General features: G+C 39.1%; 1 protein-coding gene across 5 annotated transcripts in view; it reads left to right on the top strand.

Moving 5' to 3' along the window:
• Window positions 1-5,212, top strand: part of RALGAPA2 (Ral GTPase activating protein catalytic subunit alpha 2) — a 428,361-nt gene extending 423,149 nt beyond the window's left edge. For 4 of the 5 annotated variants that reach the window (XM_072634579.1, XM_072634577.1, XM_072634576.1 and 1 more), the window contains one exon: window positions 3,969-5,212. In XM_072634579.1, the coding sequence (XP_072490680.1) occupies window positions 3,969-4,123 (155 nt within the window). In that variant the 3' untranslated portion in view covers window positions 4,124-5,212. Of the gene's footprint in view, window positions 1-474; window positions 515-3,968 lie in introns of all 5 variants that reach the window. The other variant, XM_072634581.1, reaches the window with a different exon arrangement.
• The last annotated feature ends 10,022 nt before the right edge of the window (window positions 5,213-15,234 follow it).

The following is a 15,234-nucleotide window of genomic DNA, read 5'->3' as shown; positions in this document are numbered from 1 at the left end:
TTCCTTTACTCTAGGATAGTGGCATTGCATGGTGTATACACATACTGTGTACTATACCATTAGAACTGTATACTTGAATGCATTGTAGTAACTGATTAGCTTTTTAGGCTTCGAATTTGAGAAGTTCTTACTGTAAACTTATGTGCCTTTTGATTCACTTTAGACAATACATATAAGGACATTGGGCTGGGGCTTTTTTGGTATGGTAACCTGGATTCTGAGCAAAAGGTTTTGATTGTGAATAGAAGCTTAACTTAGGCTGGTGGTTCACCAATTAGACATGGAAAATGTGATTTTTTTTAATATCCTGTTTCTTCATAATATGTGATACGAACGACGTAGTTTGCTAGCACGACTTGCGAGGAAGTCCCGACTTGATCCACGAGTTAATGCTTGTTGCCAGCGTACAATCTTCGCTTAGGGCTGAGGTGTGCTGTACCGCTACTCATTTGACTTTGTGTTCTTTCCCTTTAGATTAAAATATATAAAGGTCTCAATACGGTAACTGACCAAGGTAAGCCCGACCCTGCCCGCAGGTTTGCTCGGTGCACGGCGCTAACTGTCTTCCAGCAGATCTACTAACCATTCTCCTTGGCTGCTCGTGTTAAGCTGAAACATGGCCATCCTTCTCTTGCCTGGCCCTCTCCTTTCATCCCCCCTCCAAAACGTGCATTCCCAGCAGCAGCCCAGACAATTCCCACCTGACTGAGGAGCCTGGCCGCTCTCGCGCTGGCTCGCCCTGTCCCTGCATGTCTGAGCCTCAACGGAAAACGCATACTTTGTCTTTCTTCTGCCCCTGTTTGCTTCGGGCGGAATCTGACACCAACACCTGCCATACTGGAAAATGTCTTTGTTGCTCCCACTTTTGTTTGAATTGCTGCCGGGGAGCCAATGGGAGTTAAGTCCATTTACTTTTTTGTTGCCTAAGCACCATGGAATAGGATCTTGAGATGGGGCCCGATAAGAAGCGGCACGTGCTGGGCTGGCCCTTTGAGTTAGCTCAGCTTAATAAATGCCTCTCTTTCTGGGGAGGGCAGATTGCCGAGCTTGGGCGGCTGAATGGAACAGCTGGGGGAGGAAAAGGAAACAAAGGCGGGGAAGCCCGGAGTGCAGGGAACCTGGAGAGTGGGGCTGCGGTTTAGGACCCAGAGAGCAGGCCGGCCACACGCCAGGTGTGACCTTTGCGAGCTCCTTGGTTCTGCTTGTTTGTCTGGGCAGTTTCCAAAGTACTGATCGAAGGGAAGCAGCATCCTGGCTGGATACCCTCTGGTAGGCTGGGTTTAGGCAGAGGGGGCTGCTGTACCCAGTTAACTCCTTCACATCCGATTCCCAGATGGGGGAAGCCTTTGAAATTTAAAAAACAAAAATCAAGCTACCTTTCTGAGGGGAAAATTAGTAGATGGATGGATGATTCTTTATTAACCGTATCATAGTATATTGGAAAGTGTGGCAGAATCAGTCCATTTGTTTCTATCAGAGCACATAATCATTTGGGGGTGACAGTTCCGCTTAGAATTTTGGTTTGTTGAAAGCACCCCAAACATTGATCTTTTAAATCTGCATATTTCAGAAGAGCAGAAACTTACAGGAGAAAGCTCACCCACTTTCAGAACTAAAAGTTCTTTTCTTAGTGATGGATTAAACCCAGATTTTTTTAATCGTCCTGTTTAGGGCTTCAAACTGGTCACTGATGGGCCATAAATTTTAAATCATCAAGTTTGTAATCCTAAAAACAGATTTTAAAAAGCGCCCTCAGATGTTGTAAGTTTCATGCAGAGTTACTTATCTGTCCACATGGATGTGTATTTTACTCCCATTTTCTTTGACCAGAATCATGAAGTGGGCTCAAGTGTGTTATCCGAATAGAGTTCCAAGCTTCTCTTGCAAGAAAACAGCCAAGTCGTTAGAGTTCATGCCAGACAGCTTGCAAGTGGAATTATAATATTTGTATGAAAGCCTTTATCTTTTGTGGTTATTACTTGCTCATTCTGCAGCTGCTGTCTCCCTATCAATCAAGACGATTTAGTGGGAGCTTCAAGGTTGATTGCATAGTTAAGGACTTGCCAGAAGAAAGTTTTTGACTGATGGAATGTCCAAACTCTAAAGGCTCATGGAATGCTGTGGGTGATTCTAGGTGCTGAGGTGTGGCTTAGCTTTTTTACGGACACGCTTTTGCCTGTTTGAACTGTACAGCTTCTCGTAAGCACAGGAGCCCTATTGTTAAAGAGCTTGCATGAATATTGCTTGAGCTTGCCCAGTTGGCAAAATTTGTATTATTTTGACCATCTGCCATTCTGCTTAGCTGTAGGAACGCAAGCTACCCTCCTGCTTTCTCCCTGGGGAAAAAAATCAGAATGTTTCTCCTCCTAATTCAGAACTAACAAAAGTCTACTTTTTCTGTTAAGTTCTTTAAACACCAACACATATTTTACATTGATTTGCAAGAGAATATTCTTCCTTTTTCTTTCCCTACCTATATCCTCTCTCTAAAATATACATCTGGTAAGTGAAAAAATAATTCTAGTTTGTAATGTTAAGTGGATCATACAGTTGTTTGTTAAGAGTTAAATGTTTCAGGATTGAAAATTGCCTGGAATTAGCAACTGAGTCATAGCATGGTTGTTTTTTGGTTTTGTTTTTTTAGTTAAATGCTAGTACATTTCATTAGCATGCTCATTTGATGGGGAGATGCATTTTAATGATCCTTCTTTGTCCTACTATGACAAAGTATGGCTCCCTGTCTTTGTCATAGGCAGCCTGATTTTAAAGACAAAACTAGTGGGAGGGAAACAGCTCTCATTCTGTGTGCTTTACCAACTTTACTGAATGTCTGAGTTTGGCCCAGAAGAAATAAGAGAAAACACAGGTCTCTCTGAGGTTACAACCCTTTAAACTATTGATTTTTAGTACACACCAAGGAAGTTGCTATCAGTGATCTCAGATTACTCCATGTGCACTGGGGATTGTTGGAAGAACTGATTTTGAGACTGCCTGGCTAGTGGCAGACCAATGGAAAGATACAGACTATGCATGAAATAGCCTCTATGATATGGCCTGAATCAAATGAATCTGAAACACTAACTGTTGAAAAGCAAAACCCCTGAAGAGAAGCCATGTTAATAAGACCACGGAAGTATAGCTCTTGAATGTTTTCCTTATGGGGAATCCTGGGCTGTAACCAAAGTGAGGCTGATGAAATGGGCTTCTCGCTGACTGAATTGTCCTGGGGAAGGCCAGCCTACAGCAGCAACAACCTCCCTCTATTGCAGGAGACATTCTTGTATTCCTTGGAGTGTGATTAGAAGTGTCCTGGGAGAAGCTGAGAGCTGCAGATGGGCAGGTTTTCAGTTTATTCATTTTTTCCAGAGGTAAATGGTTGTATCCGCTTTGTGTTCTGGTTCAAACCAGTTATTTAATTCTGACCTCTAGTCATAGCCACCTTGGGGAAATCATTGACTTGTAACTTCATGTGTCAGATATCAGTGTGTAAATATTTGTAGATGCCATCGGCACTATCAGGGATTCACTGAGCTTTGCATAAGTTTCTGGAGGCTCTTTGGAGTGCATCAGTCAGGCAGCACGAATTTAGAGCTGGAATGGGGCTTTAGAAATCATCTCATCTAATATCCTCATTTTGTTTAAGAGAAAACTGAGGCACAGAGATTCCAGGTTACCTGCCTGGTGTCACACAAGTAACAAATTGGATTTGACTTGTCCTCTTGTATCAGAGTTACTATGGTTTCCACTCTACATACCTGCCATACATTTAAACACTTAACAAAGATCAAGGGTAAAGAAAATACTAATGTGCTTGATGCCCATTTGAATGAGAAGCTGGCTAGAGCCACCTTACCACTGAGCTGAGCTTACAGTCTCCTTTCCCATCAACCTAACCTTTCTTCATTTGGACCATTGAAGAAAAGCCTTTAACTCTGCTTTCCTTTGTCCTGTCTCTGCTTCCTTTGCAGATAGTCTCACCACCAGTGTGAGTGCTGACCTTCCTGTTTCTGTTGGAGGAGAATTGTCTGGCCAAACATCTCCATCACTAACCCGTGCCCCCAAGCTCAAAAGCTCCGGGAAACTCCGTCGTTCTGCTAGTGCCCTCAGCAAATCTTCAAATTAAAGTATGTTAGAAACTAAATCAGTTCAAAGAAGATGTTTGAACTGACTCAGAATAGTCTATATCAACGATTATCTGAACTTCACAGGATGATTTTGTGCTATAAGATCACAGTTCCTTCCAAAGAAGAAAAGTTCACCACTAAACACGTTTCACTTCACTCTCCCACGTGCATTGTTTGTGACTAGAGTAGGAACAAGTACATGGCTTTTGATGTGTATCATAGGTAACAGGTTATGTGGAACTCAAGTACTTTTTCCTTATTTAGAGGCAGAAGCACAAGTGTCATAGGAAGATACAAAACAGGTATTGAAACAAATTGTTTATAAAATTGTCTTTGGTTGAACTGATTTTATTAATGTTCACTCTGATCTTAGGATTTGTGTTTTAGTTAAAAAAAAAACTTTCATCCTCATAGAAAGTGGCTTTCCCCAAAGGCTTTTCCTCATGGCCCTGAGTGATTTCACTTCATTTTGATTCACTCATTTCACTACCTAGTCAGATATCAGGATGTAATTTTCTATCAGGTATCCACTAGCACTGGATAAGTTTTAATGATAGTCTGTAGAGCTTCCAGGTCACTGCTGAGAAATATCACAGCATTGAAGATACAACTTTCTAGGAACACAGGTCAAATCAAATTATAACCAATCGATCCTCATTCAGTGATAATGTTTCATGTGGAAAAGGATGAACAGGACAGGATTCACCATAGCAAAAGTTGCTCAGTCGAACAGATAGTTGAAGTTCTATCATTTGGATCTGTAACCTCTATTACTTGACTACCATTCAAACCTTGGAACCCGTTTTCACGCAGATATTGTCATTATAACAGTAACTGACTAGGATGTGACTAGCATTATTGAAAGGCTTGAGTTCTGACACATAGGAGACCCTCATTTGCTCGGAACACTTTTTTCTTTATGCCCCAGATCGTAACTTGAGCATTCCTACCACCATAACTATAACCAGAGAAGAATTTCAGCCTATCAGATTCCATTATTTCAGCCTCTCGAGCAAGGCACAAACACATACTGAGAGCTAGCATTGTACAAGATATTGTACTTGATGTTAGAGATAAAAAAAAAAAAATTAGGTATCTCCATAGGGCCTACTGTGTGCCCAATATGAAATGTACTCTTGCAGATAAGAGGCCAATACCACACAAGGAGAATTGCCTGGAATTAACCCAACTTCTGAGTAGATAAATAACCGTATTTTGTGGCCCCAATCGATACTTTATTCTAATTAGCTAATGTTAGAGACCTACTCACTACTTATTAAAGCTTCAAATTGCACTAAGGCTTTTGGGACACCTGGTACATTTTCTTTTTAAGACCCTCTCCAAAGTGCATAGATCCCATCAGCCAACTTTGAAATTTTTCATAAACCAAAAGAAGTAAACCTAGTCAGAGAAGGATGAGACAGGGAGACAAGCGTGAGAAAATCAGGACTGGCAGTTGGTGTTGTGATGAATGCTCAAGGTCACAGAACAAATCAGATCATGTGGATGATATTAACTCTTCCTCTTTTACTTTTTTCTTTTCTTCATTTCCCTTTATGTTTTCATGCAGTTGTTCTGTGAAATACCTTCCTGACACCTTTTGTTTGAGGGTTACAGTGAAGGCCTGCAGAAATGATATCTGCACAGTTAATCTATTCCTTTGTCCACAGCCATTTTGATGACACCAACTTCAGGCAGAACAGTAAAACTCACTGTGCATGGAGTCAGGTTAAAGCCCTTACTTGATTTTTAACAGTGTGTGTGAGCTTAGTTCATCAGGAGTCAGGAAAGCTCTAAGTACCCTGTAGGAAAGGTTCAGACCTTCTATTCCAGTGCTTTGTAGGCCACTGAATTGTGTCTCATAAGAAGTTTGGGAATTAGAATTCTTTTCTAGTTCCTAGAGACATGCCACCAAAAAAAGTAATACGTGTGTAATTTGGCCATAGGCAAATAGTTGGGACATTAAGAGCATAAGGGAAAATTCAGTCACTTCAGAATGTTTTAGTTTTGTGAACTAGTCTATTTATATAAGTATTCTCTGGATATCACAGTATCAAGAATATTGCTTTTCAAGGTTTTTTTTCCTGATTATGCCAGCAAATACCTCATCCCCATTTTGTTATATTTTAAATCTGCACCTGAAACAAAGGCAAATGGCCATTTAGCTTTTTATTTTTTTTAAACAATGTAGAATAATCTGACTAATAGGCTAAGTAAACTTAGGATTTCTAAACTTGGAGTTGGCCCAGAGTTCATTGAGATAACTTCTTTAAGGAACATATAATCATCAGGTATTATAAAGGCATGTGAAATAACTGGGTTTCTAGGAGAAGTGATGATCATGCATGTCAACATATAAGAGGGCCAACCTAAAGTCACTTTATTCCTTAATGATTATGTTACAGAACCACAAGCTTGTGCCGATGTATTTCAGGGCTGGTGGCTGGCGTTCCCATTACAAACTGATTATCAGAGGCTTGGGACTAAGACACTGCAATTTGCTTCAGGATAGGCACAAGCATATTTTAGTTCATGCTTTATTTTCTATGGCAGAAAAGGGGAGAGGCTAATTTCATCTACTATTTTTATGACCAAAAATTACAAAGAAAAAAATAGTTCTTACTAGAGATGATTTACATGCTTGGTAACATTTAATCTGGAGTTTTTTGAGAAAAATAATTTTATGTACAAATGGACTATAATCATTTTTACTATTGGGGTGGAAAATGGAAATGCTCATTATCTCACTTAGAAAAGCAAATATTGCACCTTCATAATAAATGCCTTTCAGCAAAATTGAATTGATAATCAGTCAGCGCACACCTCTAGGTACCAGTGCTGACAAATCACATTAGCAGGTCAACCATCTGTGAATTAAAGTGTCCCTAATTAGACCTAAATGTGATAAGACTTGTTGGCTTTAAGACATTGTTAGGTATGCCGAGTTCTCCGTCATTGGCATGTTACTCTGATGCTCTGTCGCTAAAAACTAATGTAGCAAAATCTCATAGACTGTTTTTGTTCTTAAAAATAAAAAGGGGGAGAAATGAAACACCTAAGCTAGACAAAAGCAAGAAAATTCAGCCATATCAAGTGACTCTCACAAGTGTCTTTAAATGCATTCAGTCAGTGACACAGGACCTAGGAACTACAGGGTAAGGATAGGGTTTGTAGCCTTGGATTAGGTGGGTTGTGTTGATTGGCCAAACCCTGAGCCTTATTTTTAAAAAATCATGGATATTCATATAGCAATGCAAATAATCTCTAGATCTTTCCTCAGGTCTAATTAATCTATTCTTCCTCCAGTGTTGAATTTGTTTTTATCATGTTGCATACCAATTTGAGGAATACCTTAAAATTTACTGTGACTTCTCCATAATTATGTTTTTATCTCTTCTGTATGTGAAACTAAATTCCATATGGGACAAGCCATTGTTTTTAGTTACATTCAGTATCTCTGTATGATATCTACATTAAGTGAATGTTTTCTGTTTCCCCGTCTGCGATGTTTAGTGTGTGTGTAAATAAGGAAAGGTATTTGATAAATTCAGTAAAAATTAACTTATAATGTGTCACCTGCTTTTGATTTTATTTTTCCTTTATTTAATTAAAACCTACTATAAGACTTTCCAGTCCAGCGCTGGATGTCACTATTTCTTATGCAAGCTTATATAGAACCTGCCTTTGTAGGTATCTTTTTACAGCAGGACAAGAGGTGTTGGCAAAGGCAGACCTAATCCCTGAAAACAACAGAAAGAAATTGTTCCTCTTGACTACTACCACTTGATTTTGGAGTAAGATTCTCTTTTGTGCGGATATAGTATGTTGGTAAAGTAATTTAGAAAAGCAACAGTTGTGTGCTATGTATTTGATTTATTTACTTTTTCATTATTTGATGTGAGGAGTTAATAGTGACTATTAATCACTAATAAAACACGTGTCAGATTTATACAGGGTGGTGTAATTTAAATGACATTTCCCCCTAATGGTGACACAAAAGATTACCTTTCAAAATTATACAAATTCAGAAGTGAATTAATTAAAATTCTCTCTCCATGACGTATAGTGCTAAGAGCAAAATAAAAGTTGAATTCATAGAAATATTATTTATATACAGTTTGCGCATCTATTTCTTTATGAGTCAAAATTCCTTTTATTCATGTATTAAAGCAAATCGTATAAAAAATCCAAAAATGGTTCATTTGATCTGATACAGATGCTGTGGTACCCCAAAAATGTCAATATAGAATTGTCAACAAAAGATTTAGACATCATGTTAAATAGTCCCTTTACTTTACAAATGAAGAAACTGAGGCCCAGAGGAGTTGTTTGTCCAAGCTTATTGAAGTAGCTGAGCTAGGATTCAGACCCAAGCTTTGTAAAGCCACCTCTTAGTATTATTCCACTCTGGGATGCCGTCTGTCTACCACACACTCTAAACATTTTACATGCCCACTTTTCTCACTGACAAAACAGATGGCTATTGTATGCTTAATTTTCACGGATTTTGTCCCTGGCATTTAAATGAAAGGTGTATAGCTTTTACATAATTTGTGTGTCATAAGTCTCTCATTGATATAGTTTCATTTAGGTTAGGCATAAAATGAGAAGCTTTAGAAGCAAAAGTGAGGAATAATTGGCAGATTCCCAAGATATCCACACACAAAAAACCATAGTAAGGGCTCTAGCATGTTAGGTGGAAGATTTAGTAAGAAGACCTGGCTACAAATTGAACAGGATAAGAAGATTAGGCAGTAAATCAGTGCTTGTGGAGGGAGAGCAAGATCACAGATCTCCTTAAGATCCAAGCACTTAAATGAAAGATGCAGATTTAGTAATCCCTTCCTTTGAATGGACATACACAAATGGTGGTGGTAGCATCTTGTATAGCAGACAGCAGTGCCATTCTGATAGTTTAGCAGCAGGAATGAAGTTTGGATTCAGTCAGTGAGCCTCACTTGAAGACCTCGAGGGCCACATGTGACCTGCAGACTGCAGGTTCCAGACACGTGGAGGGGAATTACCTATCATGTCACATTCCCTAGGGCTTCACCCAGCTGTGGTAAGTAAGGAGTAACATTAATGTGGTAAGTATATTAAAGCAGCAAGTTGTGAGGTTATATTCTAGAGATCTGGGAAAGCTAGTGCTGCTTGAAAAGACGCCTGATTTATATACAACGACAAGATTAGGGGGAGAAAACAAAACAAACAACTTTGAAAGACTTTAGAATTGATCAGTGCAACGATAGGCCACAACTCTAGAGGACTGATAGGAAACCTACCACCCATCTCCTGCCAGAGAGGCAGTGGACTTAAAATACAGAAAGAAACTTGATGCATTTTGGACATGGTCGATGTGAGGATTTGTGATGAGATTTTTGTTTTTGTTTTTTTTTTAATTATTCAGTTAGAGAAAAGGAGCATAAAGTGGGAGGGACAGAAAAATGCATGTAAAAGAAGAAGTTAAGTAAAAATTAATAGTGAGGGAGTTCATTTCTATGAACTTGGGAGGGCAAGACAAGTTTTGAACCATAATATAACGAAATTTGTTTATATGACTCCAAAATACATTTGTTCATGAGCTTTAAAATCACTTGTTAAAGTAAATAAGAAAAAGAATAAAAAGAAATGGAAAACAAAAATAATAGAGAAGCCCCATTTTCTTTGCTGGGATTAGGTTTGGTTTAGTGAGAATTTTCCCCATATTCTTTGGCTAACCAGGGATACTGTTGAAAAGCGTATCATATTTTTAATGTATTATTTCCCAGCAAATTATTTGAGCTTCAGTTCAGTAGCTTGCGTAGCCTAGAATATAGCACACAGCAACAGTTCTCAACCTTTGAGCCTGCAGATTTGTGGGGAGCTGCCAAGTTATTTCTGAGAGTTTGTAAATCTACATTACATGGGCACAAGCATGATTAGATTGAACTTTCTTTAGCTGCAACCAAATGCACAGTGACTACTAACTAATAAAAAGGTAAATATAATTTCTGTAGAGTGAACAATGTCTTGTGCATATATTATTTTTCAAATGTACATAAATATTGCTCCAATGAAGGAAATATAAATTCCAATTTAAAATTTTAATAAATTCATAGAAGCTTTTTGTCATATCCTACATTTTCTCAGTCAACAAATAACAGTACAGTTACTATTATACAGATAACTGTATCTTCTTTTGATGTTGAACTGCTTTACAAGAGAGGGAGCCACCAATCTAGAAGATTGAGAACAGGGCCAGGAGTCAGGACAGTTCCCCAAGGGCTGTTCTCATCACTAACTCCTTAGATAATGTGTTTTTATGACTTGCCATTTTCTCATTAATACAAATGAATTCACACCCAATCCCTGATCAAAAATCTGAGGAGGAACAGGTCTGACAACCTGTGAACCCTCTGATTTCTGTTAAAAGTGACTGTTTTAACACAACTGGAATGATTGTGTGCCGTAATGATTTTACTGCTCATTGTTACCGTCTCAATCACTGTGGTTTATGGTTGTAGATCCTAGGGTAAACTTTACTAATACAGGCATACCTTGGAGATATTGTGGGTTCAGTTCCAGGCTGCTGCCATAAAGCAAATACCACAATAAAGTGAGCCACATGGATTTTTTGGTTTCCCAATGCATATAAAAGTTATGTTGACACTATATCTTAGTCTATTAAGTATACAATAATATTATATCTTTAAAAAATGTACATACCTTAATTTTAAAATATTTTATTGCTAAAAATGCTAACCATCAGTTTTTAGCAAGGCATAATCTTTAGCCGGGTGGAGGGTCTTGCCCCAGTGTTGATATTGCTGACTGATCAGGGCCATGGTTGCTGAAGGTTGGATTGGCTATGGCAATTTCTTAAAATTAAGAACAATAATGCAGTTTGCCACATTGACTCTTCCTTTCACTTAAACACTTAAGAGACCATTGTAGAGTTATTAATTGGCCTAATTTCAATATTGTTGTATCTCAGAGGAGAAGGAGACAGTGGAGCAGTCAAAACATAGACACAACATGTATCAGTCTTTTACAGGTGCAGTTCATGCTTCCCTAAAACAATGACAATAGTAATAACATGAAAGATCACAGATCACAGATCATTATGATAATAATAGAAAGTTGGAAATATTGCAAGAATTACCGGAATGTGCCACAGAGACACAGCATGAGTGCACACTGTTGGAAAAGTAGTGCTGATAGACTTACGTGACTCAGAGTTACCACAAACCTCCAATTTGCAAAAAAAAAAAAAAGTATCAGTGAAGTATAGTAAATTGAAGTGCAATACAATTAGGTATGACTGTATCTTAAACATCCAGATTCTTCTCCCTTTGAAAAGCTCTTAAGTCTTAGAATCCATGGCTTAAAATTCCAAGAATATAGTAACAAATGTCTGTTTGCCTTGCTCCAAAGGGGATCACCTGCTATAGTGTATGCTTTTATTAACTGGTGATGTATAAACAGGGGCAGCAGCTAGGTGGCACAGTGGATAGATGACTGGACTTGGAGTCAGGAAGACCTGGGTTCAAATCCAGCCTCAAACACTTACTAGCTATGTGACCCTGGGCAAGTAACTCTGTTTGCCTCAGTTTCCTCCAATTTAAAATGAGAGAAAGAAATCGTAAACCACTCTAGTATCTTTGCCAAGAAAACCCTAAATGGAGTCATGAAGAGCCAAACACAACTGAGCAACAATAAATGACATGTGAAGGAGGGATTCTGACCCCCTGTGCTGCTGGTGACTGACCCACAAATCATCTTCAGGAAGATGCACAACACTGGAAAACACTTAGGCTAGAGGCACAATTTTGAAATAACAAACTCTTGTTGATTCTAGAAATGCCCATCAGAGACTGTTGCTGAAAACTGCGTTCTGCAAAACTTAACCTTGACTTCCTTGCTTTAACTGCATGCCAGGAGCTGAGAATACTTTTTAGATAGGTACTCCAGGTTTATACTAGCATTATGTACCTATTTAAGCAAATGTTAACAGGTTCTTATCCTTAGTATAGAGTCAAGATTATTTTTCCAAGACAAGGGCCACACAGATATTAAATGTCTAAGATGAGATTTTAATTCAGGTTTTCTTGACTCCAAGTCCAGCCTTCTATCAGCTGTACCACCCAGCTACCTCCAGATCCTTTATGATCTCTCTGATATTGTTGGATACCCACTCTTCTTAGTCTGTCTTCAGTGGATATTCATGATACTGCTGTGTACTGATTCTCCTACCTGTATGACTACTCCTTGGTCACTTTAGCTGGATTGTCATCCATATCCCACCGTGAATACCTGAGTATATTCCAGTGCCAAACAAAGTATTTTGTGTTCAGTCCTGAAGGCAATAGGAAGTCACTGGAGTTTATTGAGTAGGAGGGGTGGCATGATGGAACCTGCACTTTAGGACGATCACTTGAATGAGTAGGGAGAGACTTAGGCAGGCACCTCCCCCCCATCAGGTTAGTGCAGCAAACCAGGCATGAGGGCTTGCACCAGAGTTGTGGCAATGTCAGAAGAGACAAAAGGGGTGTATTCAAGAGATGTTATAAAGGCGTTCGCAACATCTTGGATATGGAAGGACAGAGATGATGAGAAATCCAGGATGACTCCTAGGTTGTGAGTCAGAGGACTGGGAGGACGATGTTGCCCTCTACAGTAATAGGGGGAATGAGTTTAGGAGGAAAGATAATGAATATTGAGATTAAAATGTCTACTAAACATCCACTTCAAGCTATCTGAAAGGCCTTTGGAGATGCGAGATAGGAGGTCTGCTGAGAGAATGGGGCAGGATGGGTAGATTTGAGAATCATCAGTATAGATGTGATAATTAAATCTATGAGAACTAAACAGATAATCAAGTGAAATAGTGTAGAGGGAAGAAAAGAAGAGGGCCCAGGGCCTGAGAGATACCTGTAGTTAGAGGGCATGATCTGGAGGAGATTCCAGCAAAGGGGACAGAAAAAAAAGCTGTCAGGTAGGAGGAAAACCAGAAGAAAGTGGTATCCTGAAAACCTAGACAGCAGAGAGCATTGAGGAAGAGAGAGCAATCAACAATGTCTGGGCCGCAGAGAGGTCAAGGAGAGGGAGGACTGAAAGAAAAGCTTTGCATTTGTCAACAAAGACCGTTCGCTAAGGACCTCGGGGACAGCATTTATAGTGGAATAATAAGGTGGAAAGCCAGATTGTAAGGGGTTAAGTTCTTCCTCTTCCTTACCCAACTCCAGTTAAGGTTCAGCTTAAGTGGCACCTCCTACAAAATGCCTTTCCTAATCCCTCAAGTTACTAGTGCCGCCCTTCTGCTTACCAGAAATTGTTTTGGATTTATTAATTAATTCAAAGATTACTTCTCTTTGTACCCATTCGTTACTTTATTCCATACAGTGTATGCTTCTTGAAGGTAAAGCCAGCTCTCCTTTGTTGCCTTTATCCACTATACCTAGCACAGCGCCTGGCTCCTAATAGACACTTAATTGTTCAGGCATTTTTTCAGTCATGTCCTACTCTTTATGACCCCATTTGGGATTTTCTTGGCATTGTTACTAGAGTAGTTTGCTATTTCCTTCTTCAGTTCATTTTACAAGGTTAAGTGACCAGTCCATGGACTAGACAGCTAGTAAATGTTGGAGGCCAGATTTGAACTCAGGAAGATGAGTCTTCCTGACTCCTTGCCTGGCATTTTATTCATTGTGCCACCTCACTGCCCCTAATTAGTGCTTGTCAAAGTTAACTGGATTGAGTGATCCCAGGGAAATGAAATTGTCCATCATCCTGACACCAGCGTGCCCATGCCCCTAACATTGTGCTCATTTCAGCTATGTCTCATACAATAGCAATGAGAACTTTGCCCCCAAATTACCAATCTTTGTCATCTTGAGCATAAATGCTTTGTTTTTAGTTGCCTTTAACAGGGAGAATAAAAGCAGAAACTTCAGTCTCATAACACATGAAACTTCTTATAAGAAAAGTAGTATTAGAGTTAAAATTACAGAGCAAATATTGTACCCTAACCAGTGCTTCAGTCAGTATTAGACCTAGGCTTTGCTCACTAAATGCATTTATAGTCAGTTTGAGAGAGAAGACAAAGATGGAGGTAATGGTGATGTTGGGCAGCTAGGTGGCACAGTGCCAGGAAGGAAGTGGCAAACCACTCTAGTATCTTTGCCAAGAAAACCCCAAATGGGGTCATGAAGAGTCAGGCATGGCTGAAATGACTGAACAGCAATAATAAAATAGTAGTATTTCTTTGCCCTTTTTTGTTTTGGGCTTAAATAGTTAAAAAAAATTCTAAACTGATTTTGACTTCTAAATCCATTCTTCAGCTCTAATGTTTTAATCTTAGCTCTAACACACACGCGCGCGCACACACACACACACACACACACATGCAAAATGAGCTTTATTCTAAGACCCTGTCATGTTGAAATGTTTTTTCTGATAATTACTGTTCTTTTTTTAAAGTGATGGGTCAAAGCAAATGGAAAACCTCCTCCCTTTGCGTTATGATTTCTTTGTAGGTTCTCCCGTACTCCACAGCTGATATCGAAAACACCATTACATTCTTTTTTATCTTCAGCTAATCAACAAGTTCTTACTATGTCCCAAGCACTATGCTAGTCACTAGGGATTAAAAGAAAGACAAAAACCTAGTTCCCACCCTCAGAGATCTCACACACTAAGAGAGGAGACATTAAAATGACAAGATACATAAAGATGTACACAGTGTAAGTGGAAGATAATCTTATAAGGAAGAAAAAGGATAGGAAAGAAGGGGAAGACAAGGAAAGACCTTCTGCACAAGGCAATCTTTGAGCTGAGTCTTGAAAGAAGTCAGAGAAAGTTAGCAGCAAAGTTAAGGAGGGAGGCATGGACAACTAGTACAAAGGCAGAGTTACAAGATGGCGGGCTATGTTTCAGGGACTGTAAGTAGCTAGAGCAAAGAGAAAAGGGAGGACAATAAAATATAAGAACATAGGAAGAGGCTAGGTTGTGAAAAGTTTTAAACGCCAGTCAAAGAATTTTACATTTGATCCTGGAGACAATAAAGAGCCAATGCAGTTCAATGGGTGACATGATCAATTTTAGGAAAATCATTTTGGCAATTGAACATAGA

The sequence above is a fragment of the Notamacropus eugenii genome, chromosome 1, assembly GCF_028372415.1.
Source record: "Notamacropus eugenii isolate mMacEug1 chromosome 1, mMacEug1.pri_v2, whole genome shotgun sequence".
Classification (NCBI taxonomy): domain Eukaryota; kingdom Metazoa; phylum Chordata; class Mammalia; order Diprotodontia; family Macropodidae; genus Notamacropus; species Notamacropus eugenii.
Note: the sequence above shows the minus strand (reverse complement) of the source record. Positions and strands in the feature narration are given on the sequence as shown.